Source organism: Xenopus tropicalis, chromosome 2 (assembly GCF_000004195.4).
Source record: "Xenopus tropicalis strain Nigerian chromosome 2, UCB_Xtro_10.0, whole genome shotgun sequence".
In the NCBI taxonomy this organism is placed as follows: domain Eukaryota; kingdom Metazoa; phylum Chordata; class Amphibia; order Anura; family Pipidae; genus Xenopus; species Xenopus tropicalis.
In genome coordinates, this window is record NC_030678.2 from 89,490,309 (window position 1) to 89,515,176 (window position 24,868).

General features: G+C 36.3%; 1 protein-coding gene across 2 annotated transcripts in view; it reads right to left on the reverse strand.

Annotated features, from left to right (window-relative positions):
- Positions 1–24,581, reverse strand: part of man1c1 (mannosidase, alpha, class 1C, member 1) — a 47,201-nt gene extending 22,620 nt beyond the window's left edge. For both annotated transcript variants that reach the window (XM_031896922.1, XM_012957409.2), the window contains exons 1-5: positions 24,161–24,581; positions 15,120–15,773; positions 9,190–9,286; positions 1,615–1,730; positions 648–728 (exon numbers count right to left, since the gene is read on the reverse strand). In XM_031896922.1, coding sequence (XP_031752782.1) covers positions 648–728; positions 1,615–1,730; positions 9,190–9,286; positions 15,120–15,635 — 810 coding nt within the window. In that variant the 5' untranslated portion in view covers positions 15,636–15,773; positions 24,161–24,581. The remainder of the gene's footprint in view (positions 1–647; positions 729–1,614; positions 1,731–9,189; positions 9,287–15,119; positions 15,774–24,160) is intronic.
- Between the last annotated feature and the right edge of the window lie 287 nt (positions 24,582–24,868).

The window sequence follows — 24,868 nt, forward strand, 5'->3', positions numbered from 1 at the left end:
CTTGATCTTTGCTGCACCACATGGTTACTGGCAACACACAGGAAACAAGGTCAAAAGACTTTGGTATTGACAGGGGATGAGAGAGGGTCATGGATTTTAAAAGCAACTAATAAATGTATGCAAAAGGAATGCAAATGTACTTTAATGTGTGAGATGCTTGGTTAGAATAGTATTGCTTTGTAATCCAATTTAGAATTCTATAGTTTTATGATAATTTGACTGTTTGTTGATAGGATGCAGGGATAAATGATTTAGACAAATCTTAAATTATCATCACAGCTTTATCTGAGTTGAGAAATAGGCCCCATAGTTTAGTGCTCTTTTGCAGCTTTACTTTGGAGGTCAGTTACAAAAACCAATGGAAGCAAAAAAGTCTGGCTTACTGCCTACCATAGGTTTGCTGGAGTTTGGCAGGACAGTCTGAATAATGGGAGGAGACCAGCAGCTTAAATATACTGTACAAATTGGTCAGCAAGCACAGTTAGAAACACTTTTAGAGAAGGCCTTACAGCAGTCTGTATGACCTGCTTGAAAGTACCTATGTTGAAAGTATCATTTTATTTATATATTGATACATTTTGTTAATATGTACTGTTAATATTTTAACAGTAGTCATAATTGAGTTTCTATAGCTGTTATAGGCGTACCTCTTTTCCTGAAAGGAAATATGCAGATAGTAATCCCCCAATGTAACGGATATTTACTTCAAACAGTGAGGCTTCTCCATTCTATAAGGATCAAAACATTATTAGTCAGTAAGTTAATTTTTTCTTTATTTAGAAGTTAATGATTCCTTTATAAGTCAGCTCTCATTTATAGTGTACATATTCCATATGTAAACACCAAGACTGCAGTTTTGCTGCCCCATTCACTGAGGGAGGAACATAAGGCTGCTACACTGGAGAGATGGATGTCCAAAGAAGACTGCATGATTGAGGCATCTGTCAAACAGTGCCAGGGGCAGAATGCCATCACAAGCTTTCCAGTAGCTGCTCTGGCTGACAAGCTGAATCTGTAATTGTTTATGAATAACATAGTCCAAGAGTGTACATTATTCAGGACCTTGTCTCTCAGTATATGTTATATGCAGTGTTTCTGAGTGTAATTGCTTCTTGAATTATATTCAGGGCAGCTGACTAGATTTTGCAAGGAGGCATTCATTTCCCATTATATGCATAACGCTCATGTTAGAACACAGAATCTATTCAAAGAAGCATTTAACCTCTTTCAAGACATGGGCAATCTGCTTTAAAAATATGCATGCAGTCAGAAGTCACCAGTTCACCAGTCAAACCCTTTACCATAGCCAGCGACTGGCTGCTTGGAAAGGTTTGGAGCTGACATTCTTAATAGCTGTAGGGCCCTTGATTGTCAGCATACTTTCAGTATTAATGATATGCCAAATATTTTACCTTAAAGGTTAGAAATGAATAATACAAAGCCCTTCTCATCTTTGCAGTGCCTATTTTAGGTTATACAGATTAGATTCCAGCCTTGTTTAACAAACTTACAAAGTTGACCTCTAAAATAGATCTAAATCCTACAGAGCAGTCAGTACTCACAGTCCTCTGTGAGCAGTTTATTTAGATTACACTATATCAAACAATATCTTACCACATTCAGGTCAAGGCTGGTCTCTATCCATTTCTGAGCTTCCTCAAACTCCTCCTTCATACCCATAATAAAAAGTGTGTCCAGTGCATCAACAATTGTGGCTCCCTTAAGGCCACCTGTATAAAAATATATAATATAACAAAACATGAATTTATTATGAACAATGAATAAAATCTTATTTCAAACACTTTATAATGTAATGTACTACTTGTACATGGACTACAGCTCTGGGCATAACATAAGCATTAATTATTTATTTAGCTTTAGCTGTATTGCTACAAGGGACCAAAACTATGGAAAATGATGAGGTGGCTGCACAGAGATTGGAATAGGGACTCATTTTTATTTATTATCACCAAATTGATGTAAATGTTATGAATACTTTTGCATTTTACATTCATTTTCTGTTTTTAATGGTTTCTGGGATATTATCAATTTGAGATTTGAGTTTTATACAGCTAGGCAAGCTTCAGCTTAACAGCTGTCTTTGAAAGTCACAATTGTTAGTGACCCTAACCATCTTTGCATTTTCTATGTTCTTCCTAGATTCAGTTTACCCTGTAGATCAGTGATCCCCAACTAATGGTTCATGAGCAACATTTTGCTCCCCAATCCCTTGGATGTTGCACCCAGGGGCCTCAAAGCAGGTGCTTATTTTTGAATTCCTGGCTTGGAGGCAAGTTTTAGTTTAGTAATGCCAAATAGAGCCTTCTATAGGTTGCCAGTCCTCATAGGGACTACCAAATAGCCAATTATAGCACACAAAGTTCACATACTCGAAAAAAATTTGAAAACTCGAATATCTTGAATTAAAAATATGGCTTGACTTTGCCTAGGACAACTTCTATTGATTTTTATAGAAACCTACAAGCTTTTAAAGTTTTGCATTTGAGTTTTTAGGTTTTTTGCACTTAATACCAGACATTTGAATTTTTGAATCATAACTTTAGTGCTAAAAAACTCAAATTAAATACATCAAGTAATTTTTTTGGTTTAGATTAACATTTTGCTGTATGCTGACAGGCCCTGCTGGAATACCTCAATTTTTTTGAATTTACAAACTAGTGCAAAAAAACTTAAATTGTGGGAAAAAAAATAAAATGTTGATAAATTTCCCCCTTAGTAAATCTGCTTCTTAAGGGCAGATTTATAAAAAATGGGAGGTTAAAGCTCACCACAGAAGAATTCACCCACTTTCTATTTATTCCTATGGGATTTTTAGAAGTGTATTTTTGTATGGGAGAATGTTAGCATTCACCATTTGATAAATACACTTTTAAAAATCCATAAGAAGGAATAAAAAATAGGTGATATTTTCTGTGTTGATCTCTAATTATACATTTTGGTAAATCTGCCCCTAAGAAGCAGATTTCCTAAGGGGGAGTTTTATCAACATTTGATTTTTTTCCCCACAATTTGAGTTTTTTTGCACTAGTTTGTAAATTCAAAAAATTTGAGGTATTCCAGCAGGGCCTGTCAGCATACAGCAAAATGTTTTTTAAATGTATGGCCCTAGGGAGAACATTTATAAAGCTGTATAAAAATACACCGTTTCTGCACCACTTCTTACATAACTTATTGCAGCATAAAAGCCGGTTTATTAAAAATGCATTAATGTGGCTGTAAGCCAACAGTAAGAAAGTAAAGAAACTGGAATAATTCTAGTGCAGTCTTTATTCTCCATATGTAATATCAAAATAGTTTGCCTAGGTGCAGCAAGTCCATTCAAATGTAAATGTAAATTCTGGCATAACCCTGGCATACACTCTTTATATACAGTGCACCCAGAGCTTTTACATTGAAATATAGGTTTACCTTAAGCATTGAAGGTTTATGAGTAGGTGTTTCATTTTTCAAGCTTCACCTTTTTGACATTTTAGATATGCCCCTAGAAGGCACCTTGGTAGGGCAGCTAAATATGTTTGTTAGATCTGCTAAGCTCACCACACTTTTACTAATCACCTGCTTTTTCTTCCTAAGCACCTTCATCAACAAACCTCTTCCAGCTACAAGGATCCACCAGTAACCAAATGATGCATAATCTCCCAGCAAAAAGGAGTGTTATAAGGAAAATCAGTCAGTCCTAACCTAGCGAAAAAGAGAATATATTTTCTTTGGGGGGAGAAAGACCATACCTGCTTTTCTCTTTATATGGCATGACCTATTCCAAAGAAACCATTCAGTGATTAAGCGAATAAATACCTTCTTAGCTGCGGGGTTGGGAGAGCAAGTATTCAATTAGGGAATAGCCACATATATATATCTATAAATATTATAGATGAATAGATAGACAGACATATTTTTAATATTTGTTTATTAATATTATAATACTTCTATCATTTTGCTGGTCTATGTATAGGTATTTGTCCCCTTAGTTGTCTTCATTGTGTAAAACTGTTGTTTTTTTATCACTAACCTACCACTTTTGAAAAGATATTTTAGTTCATTACCATAAGACATTAGATTCCATCAGCACGAAATGAGTTCTTTGTTGGGATATGTCTATATAAACTCCCTCCTTGTATACGGGCTGTGGACCATATACATATATATAAAGTTGGCCAATTTATGAGTGCCGATAGGGTTGTTTAACAATGGAAGCATTGACACCATTGATTAAAACTTGCTTCCAAAAATGTAAATAGCATCTACAATTGCACTTTGCACACTGCATAAAGGAGCCCAATAGAATTTTACAGTTACATTTTTTTAATCATATATTTGAAAAGGCCCTTCAGATACTCAGAGAAATCCAAAAGGCTTTTTTTTTCAACAGACTAGTAGAGCATGCTAACTGATATGACCATGGTGCATGAAAGTAAACAGTGTGAAAGAAACAATTAATAGCGGAATCTTCAGTCATAGGCTGCTGGTATATTATCCAAGCTGAATTGTAAAGCAAGATCAAGAAAAAGAAATAACAGAGGCAGAAAGCTAAATCCTCAGTTCAAAATATTAGAATACAGTAGTTTTTAACTGATGAAAAATCATCTCTTAAATATGTCAGAACAGCCAGTAAAACATCCTAGAATAACACTGCTCATGAATTGATGTCTTACAGTTATTTAATAGCTGAGAATTTTTAGACCTAAAGCCACTTTACTTAAAATTGCTTTGAATAGTGTCTGCAATTATTGCTGTTATCAAAAGCACTGCTCATATTTTAGAATGAGTCTACAGAAAGAATAATAAAGTACAACTTTGCATTTTGCATTCATTTTTTTGAATACTATCATTTAAAACTGAGGGATTTTGACAGATTGGTGCTTTTAAACAATTTTAACATTTCTTATGTTTTATGAGAAATAAACCTAGTTTGTTTTATAGTTTATACATATCATTTCAAGCATTGTCTCTCTCTCTTTTACCCAGAGAAATCCCACCATTCAATACATTATATCAAGCAACACTATAAGCACATCAATCAGAACCTCTCTTGACTCCTCTTAAGCTGGCCATACACGTGGCGATCTGACGATGTTTTGTGCGACCATCGGTCGCACGAAACATCGTCAGATCCGCCACACACCATTCAGGGCTGAATCGGCAGGTAAGGAGGTAGAAACAATAGGATTTCTACCTCCTTCTGCCGATTCAGCGCTTAAGGGAGATTTTGGTCAGGCGCCTTCTATGGCGCCCGATCAAAATTTTCAAACTGGTCCGATCGGCAAGTCGGCCGATATCAGCAGCTTCCTGCGATATCGGTCGACTCGCCGACATACCATACACGCACCGAATATCGTACGAAAGGAGGTTTCGTACGATATTATCGGTGCGTATATGGCCACCTTTACTCTGACCCAATAAGGGTGGAGGTGGTGGGGGGGAGAAAGGAGCAATTAGGAGCAGGAGTGTCAAGTGTCAAGGGACCCATTTGTGTTGGCTTGGCTCTGGTATCAAGTTAAGCATAAAAGTTGTTTAATTACACACAATCCTCTATTCGTTAATATTTTGTATTTTTATTATTTTAATTTGAATCTTTAAATGAAAAAATGTTTGGAAAACTGCAAATGTATAAAGCACAGTATCTCTCAAGTATTTTTAATTTATGTTGCTCTGCTAGCATCTATGTAAGTATGTTCAGTGTTACGCCATTAAAGATCAAACAGATAAAACTGTAGCCAAATAGGCTACAATCACCAACAAGCATAACAATCTGACACAAGGTACAGAACACAACAAGACCTTGAATGCAAGTGTTTCTTGAATAAGCAATAAAGGGTAGGATTGTGCTCCACTACTTGTGTCTAGGAGCTGAAATATGAAATACCTTCTGAAATAATTCTGACATGGAATGATAGCAGCAGCTTTTCTAAGTATGTTGCTTGGCAGAGCCCAACTGAAATAAAATGCTTACCTAATAAGGGAGTGCACAGTGCCATGTGAGCAATGAAATTAAATTGCAAAGCTTGCTACAGGCCATGTACCCCATAGTGACCAATCAGCAGTAATTTGCCTGATTTACTTCAGAATAATTAAAAAGCTGTAATTAATGGTTATTGAAAAAGCTATTTATAATTACAATCTCTTTCATTAGAAAAATATATCTAACTTTTAAGATTATGGAATGGGTATATAGTATTATTAATAAGTATAATAATTAATGATATAAATAATATAAATAAATTGTATTTTTCATGTAATTATATTAAAAAATGATGTCTTTATGAATACATTTTCCCAAAGACAACCAATGGGAAAGTGGGCAAAGTAGTTAAGAAGGTATGGGGCAAAGGGAGTAGGTTTTGGGGTAGGATCATGTCAAAAGTGTATGACTGTGGCAGGTGAACTGAGGAGCGTGGGGGGGGGGGGGGGTGGGATTAAAAACCGTCAAAAAGGGAAGCTTGAACAGAACAGGGTGTACAACAATACAGTCTCACATGTTTTCATTGACAAAGGCACTTTGGAAACTGCCCTTTATGACCTGAAACATGTTGAGTATGTGCTTTTTCCACTACTACAGGTAATGGATCCATCCATTATCTGAATACCAGTTATCCAGAAAGCTCCAAATTGGAAGACAATCTTCCATAGGCTCAATTTTAATCAAATAGTTAACATTTTTAAACTGATTTCCTTTCTCTGTGTCATATAAAAAACAGTACCTTGTACTTGCCCCTAAGATATGATTAACTCTTATTAAAGGCAAATCAATCCTATTGCGTCTATATAATTTGAAATGTTTTTTTTCAGCAGAAAAGACATGGAGACCCAAATTATGAAAATATCCTTTATCTGGAAAACCCCAGGTCCCGAGCATTCTGGATAACAGGTCCTATACCTGTATTCATAATAGTGTAAGGCGATATTAATGGTACACTATAAAGTGTGGTAGTCGAAATGGAGAATATAAGAAAGTGTATGTAATAGTCGGATTGGAAAATTTGGAGAATATAAGAAAGTGTATGCAATAGTCGGATTGGAAAATTTGGAGAATATAAGAAAGTGTATGTGTGTAAGTATATCTGTGCTTATGTGTATTTATAAATTTGTATGTGTGCTAATATATATGTTTGTGTGTAGGTATCTATATGTTTGTGAATGTATTTGTATGTGTCTGTATAGATATCGGTATGCTTGTGATTATATCTATCTGTGTCAATGTGTTTATGTAAGCATGTATATGTTTGTGTGAATGTCAAAGTGCATTTATATATTTATATACATGAGCTGCATTACTGCATAGTGACATTAGCATAGCATATGCTATAATATGAATAAAATAGTATGCTAGTGTGTGTGGCCTTATCAAGTGAATGTGACCTCATAGGATTGGACATGTGCAAAGAACAACACGGAGCACAAAATAATAATGTCTTTAAAAATGTTTCAGAATGATACACTATGACAAGGCAGTTCAACTGTAAAGTGAAACAGAGAACTTAAGCCGACAGAGGAAGCAATAAACCCTCAGAATATATTATTTCTAAAAATGGTTGGTACAGATATAGTCAACCAATACATAATTAATGATAATGAAATGTGGAGACACAGCATTTTATATTGCTAGGCCTTGCTCCCACAGGAATAGAGTAGCTGTGCCAATGCTGTTTTTATTTTCTGAAAATATTTATTGACCAGGCTACACATACAACCTCTTAAGTAACATTCTCATTCCAAGATTCCAGGTACTTTCAGAATTAAATTGATAGTTTTGCCAATAACATACTAACCAAAGCATCCACCCCCTTACTGTCAGAGTCATCTGCACACGCTTCCTGCATGGTCTCTTTCTTGAAATCCTACTGTGATACTTTCATTGAGTGAACATTGTCAGGCATATTAGGCTATATTGACCTTTTTTAGGGCCCATAAATATTATCTAAGTGACTCAGCCATGGACCTTTGTGGCAATGCATTTGTAACCCTAGGACTCTCTATGCACATCTATTAACCTGCTGTTCTCCTATGTTCTAATTTTATTATGCTTTATAATGCAGTTTGGTCATGAAAACATGCTTCTTTCTATAAATTACATTATTTTCTTATAATAACAACTTAAAATAGAAATACACAAATCTGTTGTCTACCCAGTAAAGGTGCAAGCCTTAATTTTAGGTCAGTGTCCATTAACAACTTCTATTGTAAGGATTTATAAAAATTGAGTTTAAAGCTTAATATATAAAAACTCACTAACGTTCTATTCATTTTTATGTGATTTTTTGATAGAATATTTATCAAATGGTTAGTTCCAACTTTCACCCATTGATAAATACACTTCTAAAAATCCCATAGGAATGAATAGAACATGGGTGAGTTTTTATGTATCAAGTTCTAAACTCACATTTTGATAAATCTGCCCATAGACTCATCATTATCTCTTCTTCATAACTATGTGAAATGCTTTGTGTATGGCAGACACTGACATTTGAAATGTCTTCTTTAACTAACCTGTGTGGTCCTTGCCTGTTTAAATGGATTGTTAGAAAACCATATACATTGTCATTAAATACAAGGATGTATAACAGAGGTCAGATTATACCAATTTGATGCAAACATAGCAGCAGCATATCTTTAAAGGGATTCTGTCATGATTTTAATGGTATAGTTTTTATTACTATATTACACTGTTTACATAGCAAATCATTAATTCTACCATTTAAAATGTTATTCTCAAACCAATAAATTATTTTTTTAGTTGTAATGTGGTGTATAGGCAGCCATCTCAGTGCATTGTGTCTGAGTCTGAGCTTTCAGAATGAGCCAGCGCTGCACAATAGAACTGCATTCAGGTAACCTATTGTTTCTCCTACTCCCCTGTAACTGGAGGAGTCATTACTTGGCTGAGCTGGACTTGGATTTTTACTACCGAGTGCTATTCTCATATCTACCATGAGATGGCACATGGGAGAATTTTTAGAAACACAGGTGTCAGGGAGCTGCTATCTTGCTGCCTTCCCATTGTTTTGCTGATCAGCTACTGGAAGGGGGTGATATCACTCCAACTTGCAGCTCAGCAGTAAAGTGTGACTGAAGTTTATCAGAGCACCTGGGAAACTAAGCACATATCTAGAAAATTGTTTTTTTAATGCAGTTTTCCCATGACAGAATCCCTTTAACTGTTCTGGAACTTACCAAACAGACTTCCAAAATGTCCATCTTTCGTTAGTGGTCGTAATTCATTTTCCCCCCATGCATATTGCTTGTAGCTATTCCATGCAAATATCATCATCTGTAGCAATGAAAGAGAACAATGAATTAATAATTTTGTAATAAAAAAAAAACATTGTAAAGGCAAGTGGTCACTAAAATTTTATGTTGTGTAAACATTACACTTGGAGAAGGAGACCAGGTATCCAGGCATCAGCGGGGACAACAAAATTGCACAATTGGAAATATTTGATGTATTTCACTATCAAGGAATAGCTGTTTGCTGTTGGGTACAGAATTCCAGTCTTGGGGCACACAGAGGGTTTGCCCCAGAGATGTCACTACAAGAAAGCTTGCTGCTATAGTCGGCACAACCACACATCAAGGTGCAAACTGTCTGGGGACAGGTTAGTAAATCACAGACTGTGTGCCTGACAAAATAGGTAGTATATGTAATTAACATTTCATAAATATGTTCTGGTTAAGGGCAGGTAAAAAGTACAGGGATCCCTTGCCCACTTGTGTGCTGAGGCTTAGGCCTAGACAATTTACCCACAAAAGGGCTCCTTTACACAGCAATATGCAAGATACAGCTGTAGTACACACTGATGTCACTCATTAAAGGAACTAGTGGAAAAATACGCTCCTTGTACTTCCCTATAGTTGTGCTCAGGAACACTGTATCCATACTGTCCCCTCTGCTAAACTGAATGCAAATGCACCTATTAATACTTGGAAGCCCTGGCGCTACTAAAACCTTCAAGATTGTGGTACTGTGGTACTTGTGGTCTGCTCAAGCAATTCTGAGTGGGTAAAAAATATGGTGAATTGTGTTCAAAACTGCACACAGCACAGGTAAAAGAGGCCCAGCAAATCTCCTGTCTGACAGTAGATGCCAGCAGTAAGTATACAAGCTGGATAAAACAAAGCACTTACGGTATTGTAATATCTAACAATTCCAGGCTAAGGAATAAACCTTGTCCGCGCTCTTAAGGGTTAATAGCCACATTCTTGACCATGACAAGCTAATACTGTGGGAATCCTGTTAAAAGCAATGCAGTAGAACAAACAAAATAAAAAATAAAAGAAAATGTATTTAGTAGAGCATTACGTGGCCTAATGTGTTTCGTGCCAGTTGAGGTGTTTGTTCATAGGCTAATGGTCACACCTCTGTACAATCCCTTTATAGGGGTTGTGGTCAATCAAAACAGACAATACAATGACCAATCCAAATGGTGCAAACAACATCACAACCCATTAACCGATTGGAGTGTGTCATGCATTTACCAATCAAAAGTGTAGGCCAGCTCCTGGACTATGGTTGGCAGGAGAAACCGCCACCTAGTGTATACATTTCAGAATAAAGTTTTGTATTCAGAACACAGACGGTTACAGACGGTTTTGATTTAGAACACAACAAATTAATAGCCAAGGAGAAACAGTGAGGAAACAAAAATAAGAATTAAAAAAAAAACAAAAAATATATTCATAATTATTGACCATGTGCCAAATACTGTAGGCCAATCAGAGCCACAATCAGTTCAAACGACCCCTGGCCATATCAACTTAGACTGTACACTGAACTGATTTTGGCCAACCTGAAAAGTGAAATACTAGAGTTGTAATTTTGTTTCCTTGCTCTGCATAATGCTGATCATATTGCATAAAGCTATATATCATCCACCATTTCACTTTTAATTTGGTACATTGATAAAATATGTACCATGTAAGAGGTGGGGAAATTGCTGCAGGTATAGTAGAATCTCAGTGTTAGTGGGAGTACTGGCAACAAAAAAGCAATACTACTGTGGTGCTTCCTAGATTTCAACACGTCATGCATTCTACAAGTATGATCTACCCTAGCAACCCCTTAGTTAGCAATCACCACCAACTCTCTCTGATTAACTCTCAGTTGTAATGAATCAGGACAGCTCATCCTAATTATCAACCACCTTCAATAGATTAGCACAGCTCAACCCCTTCCAGTAGCCCTCTGTAATGGATCGCACAGCTTATTATTTATCTCTCCCAGAACCCTTGACTGGCAGTTGTTGTACCTATGCCCTTTAATAATAACACACTTTATTAGGATTATTTCAGTAACAACCATGTACTTTTGCTCAACAGCAGTTTCTACTGGAGCTCTACCTAGCAGTGGTCACTACTTTTTCCAAGAATTTAATTCCTGATGTAGAAAATGTATTTTCTGTTAAGAACAGATAAATAAGTAAATATAATTAAAATAGCTCTGTATGACTGAAAGTACAAATGATCTAATGCAGCAATGGTCCCAACTCTGACTATGGAAATGCCAAATTTAGCTGATCCCTGATCTGTTATGTCTATTTATTATTTGTTTAATCAAAAAATCCTAATAGTGACAACATTACAACAGTTATTTATATTTGTTGCGGTATGCTAGAATTATTATCAGGGACGAGGTAGTTGGCTGTAAGTGCTCCAATCTTGCTTATTATGAGCATGCATATCCCTACTAGATAATAAGATATTGCATTTCTTCTGCAATGACAAATCATTATTGTGTGTTACTAGTCACTAATACTGGTAATTCTACAGAGCTCAAGTCAACCTAACCTCAGTGATAAATGACTTTTCAGCTAAGTCAACTATTCAGCTTCTGACTGTAAGTGGATCTTCTGCAGACATTTAATAATGTTACTTACTTGATAGCATGAACATGCCCGTAACAGGGCAATATACACCTGTGTTAGGCACCAGCCAAATAAACAGAGTGTTACTTGCAGATGTATAACATTAAACAGTGAGTGCTTTTTAATCATAGGAATACACAAACTTGGATGCATACCATGTTTACAAATTTTGAACTCACAAAGCCAATGCATAAACTTGATGTAGTGAAAGCATTTTCCAATGCAGCAGCCAAGGTCTGCTGCATACCAGATATATTTACAGTAAGGAATGACAGAAAAAAGATGTATTTTTTAAATACTAGATGCCTGTTAACCATAGTGTATGCTTCGCTGTAACTATTCCTAATATGCAAATGTTCTCATTGGTGTGAAATAATAAAGTATACAACTGTTATTTAATTGGCGTGGTCAAATTTTTTTTCTATGTGTTATAAAAGAAAAGTTATAAAAGCTAATAAATAGGAAAGTAAATCCACCTCCAATATGTAATGCTAAGCAAATATAATTGCTATATATCACACTCTTGGTGCGTCTCAGGGAACGGCTCACTAAAGTAGAATCCTCACTCTCCAAAGGGATGAGGTACTGTGGGTGAATAAAGGGCTTACTGGATGTGCAAGATATAGATAGACTTTACCAGAAACTTCCAGTTTTCAGGTATGTTTCAGGCATGTTGTTTAGTGGACACTCACCAGCAGAAGCATTGGCTTTGGGCAAACCTACAGCCAGAGGAAGCAAATTGAACCAATTTTAAGTAAATATGAGCAGGCACTCAAAAATCCAACATGCAGGCCATAAAAAGTAAAGACAAATTATCTTCATGTAGTTTACACTGTCTCAGTAACCATAGGAGACACCTTACTTCTAACTTCCTAATTATGTCAGTGTATCAGCACTGAGCCACATGCCAGCAGGAACCCTAAAGGCCTATGGCACCTAGAATATTTTGACTGCAGTGTTGCTCGAAATGCCTTGTGTGCCCATAGGTCTCAAACATAACTTCTCACATAAAAGCAAAAAGAAAAGAAAAACAAGACGTAACATTTTCACAAATAAATAAAACTAGAAAGGAGTGATTAAAAAAACAGATACAAACCAAAGCAGGAATTCTACGCACAAACAAAAATATTTTATTATGGCATTTTCTTTTTATCAGAAGCACCACTTAAAATGATAAATGTAGTGTGATGGTCTTGAAGCTGTGTATACAGGTAGCCATTACCTCTAAGGCCAGTTGTTGCTTTCTGAATTACATTTTGGTGCTTGTTAATTAATTTATCCCCGCCCAACCCTCAAGGCTGAATTGGCAGCTGCCCTTGCATTACCTTGCAGAGGAGTTTAGAAGAGTTAAGCTTGATGTATCTATGTTTATTTTTCACCCTTAATTAATCTGGCTGGCTTTTGTTCCTGTTTCCTTTTTTTTCAAAATCTTTTCCTAAAGATTTAGATGGAAAGCTTTTAATGACTATATCATGTTATTTTACCTTTTTTTTGTGGTCCCACCATTATATGATGCATTTCAATGGGTGCTTTTTCCTGATTTTACATAAAAATGTTGTCACAATGTTCCCAAACATTTTGCTTTGTCCTCTATGTTATTATTAGTGAAGTAAAGAGGTTTAAATACTAACCAGATGCATATGCCATGATTCTGGCTGTAAATAGTGTATTCCAGTTAGTCTGCACCTCATTCAGCCAAGCAAAGCACAAATCACTTATTGCTTTAGGTTGTGCATCTGACTGTCAGAGAGTCTTTCACATGAGCCTCCATAGTGTATAATTAATGCTGAAATGATTAACGCCTGCTTAACCAGCTCTGGTGCTAATATCCTTTGAGTACTTGAAAACTTAAAATTGGGATTCTGCTGCATATATATATATATATGAAACACTGTGACTCACCTCCTACATAGCATGCATGCGCATTATGAGTGACTTGTGGCACTCACTTGTTATGCCCGAACTGGGAGCCCCCTCCTGGTGCGGGCTGCCTAACACTGTAGGGAGGGGATATATGCAGTACATATGATGCAGTGTGGATGGAGGAGATGTGGACAACTTATATACCTGGTAGGAAAATGTACAGTTTACATGTCCTTTAAATAAAATTCAAAATACGGAAAAGAGTCTCTGTAGGAAAGAGGGTTGAGGACTAGCACTATAGGGTGTAGAAACATAAGGCATTCATGCTTGACCATGCTTATCCTACAGGTGTCTGAAGCAATATGCAAATGCTATGAACCACACAAAGGATCCTTGGAAATTAATAAGGGTAAAAATGTTTTATTTAAATGCTGGTACATACAATATATGTTGCCAGATATGAACACTGTTGAGTCACACAAATTATTTCTTTTAAAATCCATCCTCTAAAATCCTTTTGCTAAAAAGCTTTAGTGATGATTTTCTTCATCTTCCTGCTGAAAAACTACTGGCCCTGCAGGTTATTATCACCAAGACAACCAAATCCAAGTCATTTTGGTAGTGGAAGCTTTGCATCCAATTTCAATAATAATGATCCTTCTACTCTCTTATATGCTGTATGAATACAGAACATTTCAGCTTTAGAAAACTATCTTTCCAAAGCATTTTCAATGGCATTGACTCAGAAACAGCAAATAGCTTCAGATGTTCAGATCTGTCTCCATTATCTGATCAATAACTAGATCTGTCTACTCTTTCTCCACTGGAATTTTAAACACAGGCTGCAACATTTCCTTAGCATTTTTCATTCTGAAGGATAAACAAATAATTACTCTGTTTTCCCTCTCGGCTAACATCATATATTGGGGTGCATTTTCACTAGGACCACTTCCTTAACAGGGAATTGTGATAGGTGTAAACACCCACTGCTTATTTTTATTTTTTTTTTTTCTTTTTGAGTTTTGAGATATGCTAGTGGGCACTCTTAGCCTACTATTTTTATAATGTTGTTCCCCTTTTAATGGCTAGATGTAATCATTGTTATTATCTTAGATAAGGCAAAGTGACAGTTATGCAACCATGTCAACAAAAGCCTGTCTTCAGCTAATCCAGAGAATTGGACCTGGCAGCTTTTGTGCTGTACAAAAGATTATATACACTACTGAACAAGTTTATCTTACCATCTGCATCTAAAGGTAATTTCTAGTTAGGACTGTTGCTGATATAAAAATATAAGTAACAGTTACAAAAAATATATATTTGAATATATCCAATTACTGTATATAGAATATTCAAATGAAAAATAATAGTACCTCTTACCTCTTTGACTTTTTTTCTTTTTTCCTGCATATCGATATCTTTTGGCTCATGTTTACTCCCCATTGGGGGATATTTAAGGTTTTTTCTAAAAGTCTTATAATCAAAGGTAGACTTTAACTGGTCCTTCTGTGCTATTATATGTTCTTTGTTTATAAAAACCTCTTCTTTTTCAGCTCTGTCATTCTTGTTAGCTATGACTGCTAAAGACGGCACATCCACATTAAATTTATCTTTGGATTTCCATTTTTCATGCTGAGAATTGCGTATTATAGACTTTTGGTCTTCTACAGTTTTCTTACTCATCTTCTTACCAGCATAACTGTGCAATTTTTCTATATTCTGATTATGTGCACTTGATAAAAATATCCTCTTGAATTTAGATGTGTCTGGAAGGAGAAACAGTGTTCCAAAGCAAAGTGTAATAAATCCAGACAAGAATAACAGGAAAATGAATTTCTGAGAAAGGCGCAGTCCAAATCCAGCAGGGAATATCCCAGAAATTTTCCGGAGAAACATTATATTAGCTAGATTTTAATGATTCTGCTAATGTGAATTGTAATCATTTAAACAATGCTTGGTTTCCATTGCATAGATAATCATTCCTTCTCTACCAGGCGCTTGCATTCAGACCATGCAGTTATTTGATTATTCCATCTGAAAGACACAAAGAAAATTAGACTGACAATACCCATCATAGACGGGGGTCCCCAGTAAGATTTCCAGTAAGAGTCTAGAGATAAATCTGTGCAAAGCAAATATAACTGGAATGATGATGAAATTCACTCATGGTTTTATTAGATTTTTTTCTGTCTTTTAAAACCTATTCCTTTGTCAAAATGGAATTCACCAAAACCCAGTTTTTTTGCTATGAACATTATAGTATTTTTGGTCCCCCAACACCAAAGCTGACCCTTTAAAGAAGAATAAAAGGGCAACAAATAAGTGGAATAGGAATGATAGTCATTATAGCTTCAGCTTCTGTACCAGCCTGAGGCAACCACAGCCCTTTAGCAATGAAGATCTCTGCCTGTGCCTGTACTGGACTTACCCTATGGAATATATTGATCTGAATTACATTAAAGTTGACAGCTACATGTCATCCAATTCTGCAAACAGAATAAAACAATTGTAGAAGGCTTATAATATTACATTTTTAAAATTTATTCTTGACATTTTTTAAAGCAGTATATACATTTTTCAGCATAAACAGCCTTGAACTATATATAATAGACATCCCTACTGAGTATGGGATGGCTATTGCAATGGAATACATTTCATTATATGTATTCCTATCATCATTATATCACTTAGCTAAGTGTGTTAGTAGGACTAGTAATGCCTTGGCTGAAGGCCACCCCGTGTTGGTGTGCCAGGGAACACTGCATGTGCATCTGGGGAATCAAAAGCTGTATAATTAGGAAATATTATGATCATTATTAATGCTTATTGTACAAGGAAATACAAGCACATTTACAGGAATAGGCAGATTAGAGGCTACATCAATAGTAACATAAAGTATATACATATTTTTGAGCACAGACTGCCACTGCATAGATTGGCCATTCTATACTAAGGTGTTGCCTTGAAGCCTATTATGGTTACTTATTGGCTGCCCTAGATATTACCAACCTGTGTGATGGGTAATAAGGGTTAGAATCAGGCTAAAACATAACATGCTGTCCAACATATTCTCAAAACTGATTCTGAATAACAAATGGATTAAAAAAAATGTTTTAGCATGTATATATAACTCTATTATGTGCTAAACAAGTCCATAACTAAATGGCTGAACACAGAGGGGTGCTTCAAAGCCTCAAAATCACTGCTTTAGAGCTGTACCATGCATATGTGTGTTTGTGTATGTGTGTGTGTATATACATATATATATATGTATATATACAAAAAAATACAAGTGCATTGCATTGCAGACCTGATGAAATGAAGCAAGATTTATATATACATTGCAGAACATGTAGGCCATGTATAACCCAGACAGTATGGGCTCAGTTCTCATTTCAATTAAGTGTCATCCTGCTGAGCAAACCAGTTTCATTTACAGTTAAATATCAGGATCTATCAATCATGTGACAGTGAATATATAGTCAACAATGTGTCGTCTGCAATATGGAATACTACCTATATACATTAACTTGTATTTGAACCAAATATCTTTTGGGGCCACATCCTGCCTCCAGTTAAAAGTTGAATTAAGGGATTAATTGCTACTTGTCTAATTGCTATTTTTGTCATGAAATATATATAGACTATGAATTTTCCATGACTTTTGGGTATGGTTTGACTTGGTTTTAACTGTCCTGTGTATGAATGATCATATCTGTGATGCACCTGTTAGTCTTGTTTTTAAGTACTAAAGAAAATAAGAATGAAGTTTCAGATACAATTAAATGCAAGTTACTTGGCTGCACTGATTACATTGAAAAAAAAAGCAATTATGGCAACACATCCTGCTGAAATTTTTAGAAGAATTGCTGATATTTTCCTTGCACTGATAACCTTAACCTGTAGCTCAATGTAACAGATGGCATGCGTACATTTCTAATGAATACATAAAACCACAAAGAGAGGTAGAGAAATGAGTTGGTGCTGGCAGAAAATATTGTTTTTTGGCAGCAACCGAATTACCTGTGTGAGTATGTAGTGTGAATATTAAGTTTGGACCTAAAGAAACTAAATGCCTTATATTGGCAAGAAACACTACAGCAATTTGTCCTCTAGTCATTATATCAGTGCATTACCTCATGTTATGTTCCAAAGTAGTACTTTGGGTGCACAATTACCTCATATTATGTTCCAAAGGACTTGGGTGCACAATGCAAAAAAATATCCATAGGTTAATTAAAGCAAGGCACTCACAAGAAAAAAACACCTACACATGTATGAGATTCTAAATAAAAGGATTTTATATAAATATATATAAAATATATATATATATAAAAAATGTCAAGCAGCAGCACTCAAATCCTGACTGGTTGGTCATTTGTGGGTCAAAATGGCATACAAAAATCTTCAAAAGGAACTTTATTCCAATTTACAGTGAATCAAGCATTTTTTATTTAGTGCATCTGTACATTCAATGTTTCAGCCCACTTTAGGGCCTTTCTCAAGGATACATATATATATGCGAGATTAGAGCTCACTAGAGAAAAACACACCCACTTTTCTCTTCATTCCTGTGGGATGTTTAGAAGCATATTTATCATTAAGTGAAAGTTAGAGTTCACCATTAAATATATGCTACATCCCATAGAGATAACAAGAAAGTGGTGAAGTTTTCTGTAGTGAGCTTTAATCTCATAGTTTAATGAATCGTCCCCAATGTAGCAGATTTATCAAAGTGCGAATTACGAGTACGATTTGAGACAATTCACATTAAATATGAAAATTTCTGATGTCCAATAAGTTTGCGAAAAGTCGTGCCGTTCTTGTACGAAAATATTGTGGTACAATCTGAAAGTTATGAAATTTTCGTATCTGAATGATCGTAAACGGCATTAAAACCTTTCTGAACCTTCGGTGCATGATTTTGGAAACCTCCAATAGGACTCAATGGCACTCTGCAGCTTCAACCTGGCCCAAGGAAAGTCACAATACCGAAGCTTGAATGGACGCTGAAACTTTTGTACTCATTGTGACAAATACAATTTTGTCGCGCAAATTGTCGCAAAGTACGAAAAAGTTGTGCAAATTAACAAAAAAATCATAGAAAATACACACAGTTCTAAAACTTAGAAAAAATACACATTTTGAGTATTCGGGCACAATCGTACATTGATAAATGTGCCCCATAGTGTTATTATTTAATATTTTTTTAGATTACTCTAAAATTCTATGAAACTCAGCATTCTAGGTAAAGATAAGGTTATTTGTGTGTTTATGTGCTTAGTGAACAGCACTTTGATTTCCTTCTGGAATTCAATAATTAAGGACACCCTCAGAACAGAATGGGGGTTGGTACAACCTATGTCCCTACTGGATGACCCTCCAACTGCTACCCCTGGCTATCCTGTCCCAGAAGGTCTTTCCTCCATTGTGGTAACCTCACCATCCAGTGTCACGAGTGGAAAACAAAAGTTCACAGCTGCACTCAACTTAGGCAATTTTCTGTGGTATAAAGTCTCCTAGACGTATGGCAATGCCCCAACAATGTATAGAAAAAAGCAGAAATAGAGACTTCACACATTTTGGCTGGGGAGCTTACCCCATTTATTTTTATTTATTTCTGCTTTTTTTCTATACATCACTGATGGAAAAGCAATCAAAGTTTGCTAGGGGCAGTAGATCTACACTGGGCAAATTGGAAATAATTGGCATGCTGGAGGACCCTGGAAAGGAAGGAGTCTGCATTTGGCACCTAGATACTATAAAGGGCCTCCATGCACCATATTGTGAGAGAAAGGACCACAATATAGCCAGGAGGTGAATGATGCCACTGGCAAGGAGTCTAATCTTCCGTGCACTATGCCTGAGAGCACTTCAGTAAGTAAGCTGCCATTGGGAAGATAGGATCAACATTTTATTGACAACTTTGTGAGGATCCAACAAGTGCCAAGTCTTGTACTTCCTATCTAGGAGGAGCTGCTTCACATAAAAAGGATGTACTAGCTGCCGGTAATTTTTCAAGAGACTAAAATGTGCCCTTATTATTGACAGCTGTTTCTTTAACTGGAGTATGATAATCAACTAGCCTGTACTAGGGCTCAAGTGCTACCATATGAAAGTATTGTTCTATATTAAATGGCTGTTGCATGTTCCCTCATATGAACTATACTGTTATATTTGTGTGTTAGTACTTTCAATTGATAATGAAATCCCCTAGGTCAATCCCTTGGAGCCCAAGTACCAGAAATTTCAAGCTTTTCCACCAATACCTACATGTGTTCTAGGATTTGTGCGATAGCCAGAAATTGTGCACCCATAGCAAATTATAATACTGCTCTAAAAGTTACTGGCGGTCATTAATCAAATTTGCCTGAGGGCAGTAACCAATTGCAACCAATAATATTATTGCATTCATTGTTCGACCTACAGCTGGCTAAAAAATGCCTGGTTGCTACAGGTTACTGCCCAAGAGCAAATTTGCCCAGTATTGATTAAAGGTTTACCCTAGCAAGTGCTATTAATCATGTTGCTCCATTCTAAAAGGATAAACTGGACATCTGATGGTTGCTATGGGTTACTTACTATGCCTGGTGCAAACCCTGCAACTGTTATTACATTTCCATTACAAAATTTTTATACACTGTTGTTTTAAATCACATTTTGTTTCTTTGGGTCCCTCATCCTCATATTCACAAACATTAATGCTTAATATATATAATTAAATAGTGTAATGTTTTAATTTATTATGTTGGTTGGTGATGTCCTTGTTAGATGGTAGGAACTAGCCTTGCTCTCTGTAATAACAGCATCTAGGTGTCTAATTTGTGTATCTCCTGCCATAGATCCTTTAGGTTGGATTCAGAGCTGAATGGTATATGAAGGCATTCAGCTCCAAGTGATTTTATCTAGTGGGAAATAACAGGGATGTTGAGAGGGCTGGTTTCAGCGATGTCTGCAGCCTTGACATAGCTGAAACCAGTGTTTTTTACTGTCAGCAGGGGGTACAGGGGGGCCTGCCAGGGGTCTGCTTCCTGTGATTTTGTGCAGGGAGGGATCATGGAATCATTGCAGGTCAACCATGATTTTGTGCAGAGGGGGCTTGGTGCCTAAAATTATGCCCCTGGTTATTGTCCTTTTAGATGTGGGCTTCGATTATTTCCTCAAGTCTATTCTTTCTGTGGGTGAGGTGGCCTCGGGTTGCCTAGGCAGGCTAGGCCTGGCACTGCTGTTCACTGGTGGGTAAAGTCTCCATACATACAGAACCGGTATACTTTTTTAAATCAGCTTTAGTTATGGAAAAAGATTAAATGGGGCTTTATCCAGTATGGATGTGACACAATTTGTGAAAACAAGAGCAGCAATAGGCAGACAAGCAGAGAAAAGCAGCTAATATAATATAATTCTCATCAGTGTGGCCAATGGATCACCAGTTTTTCCATTCACTTGTATTCCTTACCATACACTAATAAATCTGTTTATCTGTTAAATTGCGTAATCTGATTGGTAAGGTTGCCAAATAAGTAGATCTTTGGCCTTTTATCTATCTGAAGATAACAATATAAGCATTCTGCTTGAGTCCCCCAGCCCCAACAGGCTGTTAGAAAGAGTCCATACATGGGACAATAAGCTGATAATTTGGCCTGGAGGAGCAGTTAGCAGAATTTATCAGCCCATGTGCCAGCTTTAGTGTAATAACTGGTGTGACATAGGCTTCATGTCTAGTAACCCATATTAACCCATCAGATGTTTAGAAAGCAGCAAATGCTGTCTGCTGATTGGTTGCTATGGGTTATTACAACTGCCATAAATTATGCACTTATCACACTTCTCTATTAATATGTATTTTTTATGGTAAGCTAAAGCACTAAAGCAGCTACAAGCACTGGCATTCTTCTTTTGTAATGTATGTCTGTAATTTACTTGATGGCATCCAATTATTCACCCACTGACCACAATAAATAAATATGCTATAAATGCTTTTGTTCTTAATGAAGTGTTTTGATGCTTTAAATAGAAAATAGACTTCTGTTGCCATTCAGTATGCAAGCCCTAGCACAATTAGCTCCTATTAACTACATAATAAATCTCAGCTTGACATCACTTTAAATTCTTAATTTAGCAGTGGTATAAATGCATAAATCTGCAATTTTGATAAAAGGAAAACTATCTATGAGACATAAATATATTGGGTCTTCAAGTGAGTATGTTTTCCTTTTTATTTATCTTAATATTACTGTATATGTTTACCCTATCCATATAAGGCTTTATTCTATAACAGAACAGATGCTGCAGAAATCTACATGAGGCCTAAAAGGGCAATTATGGCAAACACCAGGCTCGCTATAATTCTGTGCTTGATAATCCAGTGGCAGTTTAGTGAGTGTCATTGTGCCAAGCCAATGGATCAGTGAGTCTTATTCTGCCAAGCCAATAAACTAGTGACATTCTACCAAGCCAGTAAACAAGTGTCATTCTACCAAGCCAATAAACTAGTGTCATTCTACCAAGCCAATAAACTAGTGTCATTCTACCAAGCCAATAATCTAGTGTCATTCTACCAAGCCAATAAACTAGTGTCATTCTACCAAGCCAATGGACCAGTGAAATGTAATCAATGCAATAGCAGCAACAAATATGTGCTAGCAGTCACACACAGCAACACTGGCAAACAGGAAAGTGGAGAAAAAGCTGCATGACTTCAGGTCATAGTTAATAAGTATCTTTTAATTGGAAAGGATAATTTGCTGTTAGGAATAAGGTAATTATTATGTGCTGAGATGACTAAATTGTTGTAAAATAAAACTGTTGTTTCTCTTTTCTCTTTGCATAATGAAAAACAATGTAAAAAATGGTAGAACTTTCTAATGTACATTAATTTGGAAGTTTCAGTGGTATTATTCGTAAATAAAAAAAATTCTGCTACACTGTTGCAAATGTCTGCACTCTTTAAAATGTGATTGTGGAATAATGCATGTATGGGGTTGCAAGGTGTTAAGGCTATGGCTATGGCTGATAGAGTGCTTTCAGGGAGTTAGAGACGTAGGCTCTGGCATTGAAGGAATGCTGCTGCCCCAATCACATTTTAAAGGGTGCTGACTTTTGAAAACTTGTAGCAGAAAATCAGTATTGCTACATTGTTTCAGGAGTCACAACCTCCAATGCTGAAAATATAAACAAGGTAGAGATTGCTCTCAATAGCAATTTTATTTACAAATAACTTTAAAACCACTTAAGTAAAAATTGTTTAATTCAGGAATGACTGGTCTGCCAAATTTTTTTAAGTTTTAAAACATAATTCCATATATCTCCTGACAGATAAAGGAGCTGCAGTTTAACAACAGCTGAAAAGCTACAAGTTACAAATCTCCCTATTCGCGGGCGACTAATCTCCCCGAAATGCCATCCAACCGGCTAAAATGTAAATCGCCGGTGGGATGGCATACGCGGCTCCGCGATTTCAGGGAAATCGTGTCGCCGCGTATGCCATCCCACCTGCGATTTACATTTTCGCCGGTGGGATGGCATTTCGGCGAGATTAGTCGCCCGTGAACAGGGAGATTTATCGCGGACGACTAATTTCCCGGTGTGCCAGAGCCCTTAACATAATTAATATCTTTCTTACTGGAACTGGGGCCCCAGTTTTTATGCATTTTCAGGCAATAAGAAAATTAGGAAATAACTTAATTACTTATTAATCAGGACAGTCTAATATACAAACCATTATTTTTTTTATCTTGCCCAAGCTAGGACCCTATTCATCATGTCCCAGTATTGGTAAATTATTGATTAAGGGGAGGAACCAGCTGTGACCTGCTGAGAATTTCTCCCTAAAGACACACAATTACCACATATTGTATTTCTGGATCAATAAATATACTCATGAGTCATGTATGTTTCCTTGTCTGTAGTTCCAGTGCTTAATTTTCATTTCTAAATATGTGCCATAAGAAACCACGTTTAAAAAGAAATGGTGTAATGCCTAGATGAACAATCTGACAATCTGCCTACAATATACTGGAGAGACTTGAAATGTAAAATGAAACATTGTACAATTACCCCAGCCATCAAAAGCTGTCAGTTAACTATGCCTCATGTTAAAAGACATAGATCCTGTGATCTCTGGTGCATGATGAAAGGAAAAAAATGTATGAATCAAAGGTGCAGTTTGTCTAGTTTTGCAGCAATTCACCTGTATGGGGCAGACAGTAGAGAAAATGCTCCTTGGCTGAATTTCAGGATTTTTTAGAGGAAATACAGAACAGAGATTTGTTTCAGCACCATGGAGAGAAGAAATCAGTGTTATTGGCAATGTATCCCAGTTAGTGATGGGCTCTGTTAGAAATACATGGAGAATAGAAAAGATTGTGCTGTGTCTGTGTAAAGCTGCCAGTTCACAAAAAATAATAATGTATTACACTTACCTGGACTCATGTTGCTTGCACGTCTGCATCAGCAAAACCCATTTCTTCTTACAAGCAACATTCCATTCATCTGCTTATCTCTTCTTGTACGATTCAAATTAAATATCATCCATTATTTCCTGCAAAACACTGCTTAAACCGATGATGCATAGTGGTAGCTATAGATTTACAAAAACTAGGGACTCCAGATAAACATCAGCGTTCAGCATCAGCACACAAATGCCTTGTGTGCCTCAGTAAAAATCTTTTCTTTTCATGTTGTATAGAAAAATAAAAGGTATTTGGAATACACTCGAAAGCAAGAAATTATTATTTTAGCCTATTACAGAAGGAAAATACATTAAAGGCAACTGATTTGCTTTCATAGTGAGAATCAGTCTAAGATACCAGATTTAAACCCATCATGTAAGCCAGTTTCCTAGCCTAGATGTAAACAAGACTGTAATTGGTCGGGTATAAGAAGGCTTTGGCTGTCGCGTAAGAGCCTCTACGATAGGCTTGTCCTAATATTATTGTTCTGCTGGTCTTTCCATGTCATTAACTGTGTGCAGCCCGGGAATGCTAAATATTTGAGTGTGCTGTCAGCCAGCAGATCAAATCTTCTGAGGAAAATGCACATTTCCTTTGCTAAAGATAATAGGCACAGCTAAAAATACAACCTCAGGTTACACTGACAAGACCAAGTTATTTTTAGATGCACATTTTATT